At 38.3% G+C, this 4,151-nt stretch overlaps 1 protein-coding gene across 1 annotated transcript; it reads left to right on the forward strand.

Annotated features, from left to right (window-relative positions):
• Positions 1 to 1,917: 1,917 nt before the first annotated feature.
• On the forward strand, positions 1,918 to 3,508 carry LOC149211550 (uncharacterized). The gene has a single exon (XM_089390458.1). The coding sequence runs from the start codon at positions 2,109 to 2,111 to the stop codon at positions 3,210 to 3,212; it is 1,104 nt and encodes a 367-aa protein (XP_089246584.1). The 5' UTR covers positions 1,918 to 2,108; the 3' UTR covers positions 3,213 to 3,508.
• The last annotated feature ends 643 nt before the right edge of the window (positions 3,509 to 4,151 follow it).

Here is a 4,151-nt window from a genome sequence, read left to right on the forward strand (position 1 = left end):
GTGAGATCTACCCCATTATATGTTAAATGTTTACATTTATGTTTATGTGAGATCTACCCTCATTACATGTTAAATGTTTACCTTTACTTGAGATCTGACCCCATTACATGTTAAATGTTTACGTTACCTTTAGATCTACCTGCGTTTCTCATTTCTCATTCTATGCTGGAGACCCACAAAAAAAATTACACGTGGCTCAAAGTGGTTCACAGACGACACCTTTCAGCGAAAACCAAAAAGAATAGAAAGAGGGAAAGTATAAGAGTTCTATTTCGCATCGATTAGTTGATGAAATTGGACGGTCAGCAGATAAAGAGACGAATTGGGACGGTTGCGATGTGTTGAATAAGGTGTGAAATTGAAATTTGAAAAAAATAAAAGGTTGAGAGTTTTATATATAAAAAGGGAAAACGGGGAGGCAATCACATAGTGGGAGGAAACTCGGGTGGAAAATGGAAGCAAAGGTTCCCTGGACAGAGAGTAGCGGTCACGTAAATAAGGCACTGAGGAAGAGAAGGAAAAAGAAGTAGAGTAGTGGGAAGGCAATGAGGAAACGCAGAGGCAGAGTGATGAAGCCTCACACAGTTATTGTTTCTCTGCGTGAGATCTGAAATTGAAATAAAAGCACAAAAATCTTAGCAGAAATCACTCCCATTAACATCAGATTTTGACTCTTTGCATTGGTGGTTCTATAAGAAGCCACTTCTAGTAAAACAGATTTTGACTCTTTGCATTGGTGGTTCTATAAGAGGCCACTTCTAGTAAAACAGATTTTGACTCTTTGCATTGGTGGTTCTCTAAGAGGCCACTTCTAGTAAAACTGCTAGTGTAGAGAGTCGGAATCTGATGTTCCTGAGAGTGATTTAGCTAAGGAGTTTTGTGCCCTTCTCACGCTTTTTGATGTCTCAGATCTGACGCAGGGAAACAATACTCTGCCTCTACTTTCCCTCACGGCCTTCCCACCACCCTGCTTCTTCTTCCTTCTCTTCCACGGTGCCTTCCTTAGGCGGCTACTGGTCGCTGGACAGGAAACCTTTGTTTCCGGTCTGCCACCTAGATTTCCTCCCACCAAGTTCTTTGGGTAGTCTGCATTGTTTGAGCCATGTTTTCTCCTCTCTATGCTTCTTTGCTCTTCAATCAAAAAAATATAAAAATACCCGATGCGGTTGCCTCCCCATTTTCCCTTTTTATATAACCTTTTTTTTTCTTAAAATTTCAATTTCGCACTTTATGTTTTTTGGTTCATCAATCAAAAAATATAAAAATACCCAATGCGGATGTCGATGCCTTTGCCTCTCCCATTTTCCTTTTTTAGGCTGATAGGCCTTCCTATGCATCAACAATTGTCAACACTTTTAATCTGAACCCTTTGATCAAGTTTGACAGTGTCAAGTTGACTGCTTTTTCCAAATATTTGAGTTGCCTTTTTTTCACCTCTAGTTCTGCTGTGCATTGAACCTGGCCCTTTGAGTTGCATTACTGTTTTTTCCAATTCTTTTGTCACTCTCGAAGATATGCATTACTGCTTTTTCCAATTCTTTTGTCACTCTCGAAGATATTTTCACTGCTTTTTCCTTTTCTTCCCTGGCTTTTGGCAGATTTTTTGCAAGCCCTAAGCTTCATCTACCATCACCTTTGATGGGAAACTTAGAACATTGACCTCAGCAGTGGATCCGGATACTCTGTCTCCTGCAATCCTCGGCGGATACCTTTCTTACAAGGTAGTCATTGAACCGTATATTGTAAATTTTGTATTCGTCAAGCTATTTCCGTTAACAATTTTATAGTCATATGTTTGCAGCATAAGTATTAAAAATTCCATTAATATTCTTTCTAAATTAGAAGGATCTTAAATGAGTTTCGTTAATATTTTTCTGGTTAGATGCTTGAATGATAATACGTCTGATGATGGATTCAATCGAAAATATATAGTATCATGCACTGTGGAATCGAATTGCTCACGGGATTTTAAGGTTTCACGGAATTGTTCGTGTAGCATCTGTTAGCAAGAGAGAACACACCAACGCATTAGAAATTCATCTAACACTTTTTTTTCCCATTTGCCAAGTTAGTATTGCTTTGCTTTTTGTTTCGTGAGATCAGTTGCCATGGTTAATAGAGAGAACGAAAGCAATGGATCCCAAGTATCCTCTCGAGTAAGCGAGGAAATAGTAGAATTAGCAGTAGAACTGCTCTTGACGGTGACTAATTTAAAGCCTAAGGATCAGAAACCTCAAGGCCTGGGTTGCAATGAGTTTGTTTATTTGGTTGTTACGCTGAAAAGGAGATCTGATGGTACACGAACGATTCCCTTGAGCATCCCAGTACCTCATCCCCTGTTTCGTTTTGATGGAAGCCAAAAGATCTGTTTGATTATCGGCAATGGAAAAGAGGTTTTACAAGCTGCCGAGACCAAGATTAAGGAGGAGGATTTACCCATTTCAAAGGTCTTTGATCGCAAACAGCTAATGGCTGATTGTAGGACATCCGAGGATAGGGAAAAACTGCGTCTGTCTTTTGATTTGTTCATGGCAAATAAAGCAGTACGGATCCCTAAGTTCACAGGGTTAGAATACCCCACAGATCAAAGGAATATGGTCCCCGTGGATTTGACCCACCAGAAATGGAGGGGAGAACTAGAGTCAGCTTGCAGTTCGGCTTATATCTCCTTTAACAGTACTGGTTGTGTTGCTAATGTGGCTAGGGTTTCTCAGAGCAGCAAGGAAATAGTGGAGAATGTTGTTGCTGTTATCGACAGTCTTGTGTCCGCGCTTCCGGAAAAGTGGAATAACATCCGTCATATGTGTCTGAAGACCTTGGGCTCTCTGGACTGTTCACTTTACAGTTACTCTAGAATGCTGCCCATTGAGATGGAAGGTGTGGAAAAAGAAGCACAAATTGACCGACCAAAGATAAATGGGGAAGAAGGGATTACAGGTGGGCTTTCTAGTAAGAAAAGGACTAGTGATGCAGAGAAAACCCCGAACACAAAGAAGAAGAAAGGCTCCTCTTTAGAGGGTGAAACGGGATCTTTAAGTGGTCAAGATGTCGGTGATGGAGTTCCAATGGATGATTCTCCTACAACTCCAGCACTCGAAAAGATTATTGAGTCTGTAGATTTGCAATGTGGGGTCGCGGCCAACAGCATCGATGCTTCAAAAAAGAAGAAAAAGTCGAGGAAATCGAATAAAACCCCTGTTAGGGCTGTTTGAGTCTGCAGTTTCAAGTTACGTTTTTATTTGTCAACTTCGTACTAACAGATACTTCTGTCCAGGAAATTGTCGATGCTTGACTCTACAGGTTGTGTATTTGCTACGGCAATTTGATGTCTGGTAATAGTTGACACTGGTTAACTCCTGTGGATATAAGACAGGTTTTGAATTTGATGTTTGGCATCTGAATGTCTGTTTTTCGGGGCTCGATCTCTGTATAAGTCGATTCAGATTTTTGAGCAATTCATATTATTTAACAAAAACTATTATGGGAATGTTCCCAACTAATTTTTCTGTATGCTTTTTGTTTTTGTTTAACGACAGAAAGATATTTTAGGTCCAATTCAATTTTTGTTTTGAGGATTTTATTTTTGAAATATAGTTAGTACTATTGAAGAGTTTATGAACAAAATAGATTTGAAATGTGGTTGGATATTTCTAAAGTTTTCTCTTTGACGCATCACATAAATATTGTATGTAATCGAACATGCTATTTTTTTTTTGCTATTTCTAGTATTGTTGTTTTTACCTTGGTACTTTTGAAAAATATCTCCCTAAGTGTAGCCAGTTGTAATCATGAATTGCTCTGATTCCTTACATATATGTAACATTTTGAGTGTGGTTTCTATTGTTCATGGAATGCTAGATGTTATGCTACTCACGTTAAGTTATCTTTGTTTTTTTTTTTCAAAAAAGTTATATAGGAATATGTTTACCTTACATGGGCTTCTGCAATGACATTTATAGAGTGGTTAGTTGTTTGTTTTTAAAATAAAATACATTTACATGAAATTTTCTAATTCTCTTCTTTTTTGTTTTAGTCATGTCAGCGTTTTTAAATACATGTGAATGAATAGAAAGTCTTGTGGTTTTCTTTAAGTATTTCTGCTTTGACATGCTGCTTTGTTCTCTTTTTCACTTCCAGTATAAAAATCTTAC

This window comes from Pinus tabuliformis, chromosome 1_1 (assembly GCF_031772625.1).
Source record: "Pinus tabuliformis cultivar Carrire ecotype Pingquan chromosome 1_1, CPIR1, whole genome shotgun sequence".
NCBI classification, from domain to species: Eukaryota; Viridiplantae; Streptophyta; class Pinopsida; order Pinales; family Pinaceae; genus Pinus; species Pinus tabuliformis.

Excerpts from the sequence above, each read along its gene's own strand:
- LOC149211550 (XM_089390458.1), top strand. The coding sequence starts at position 2,109 with ATGGTTAATAGAGAGAACGAAAGCAATGGATCCCAAGTATCCTCTCGA.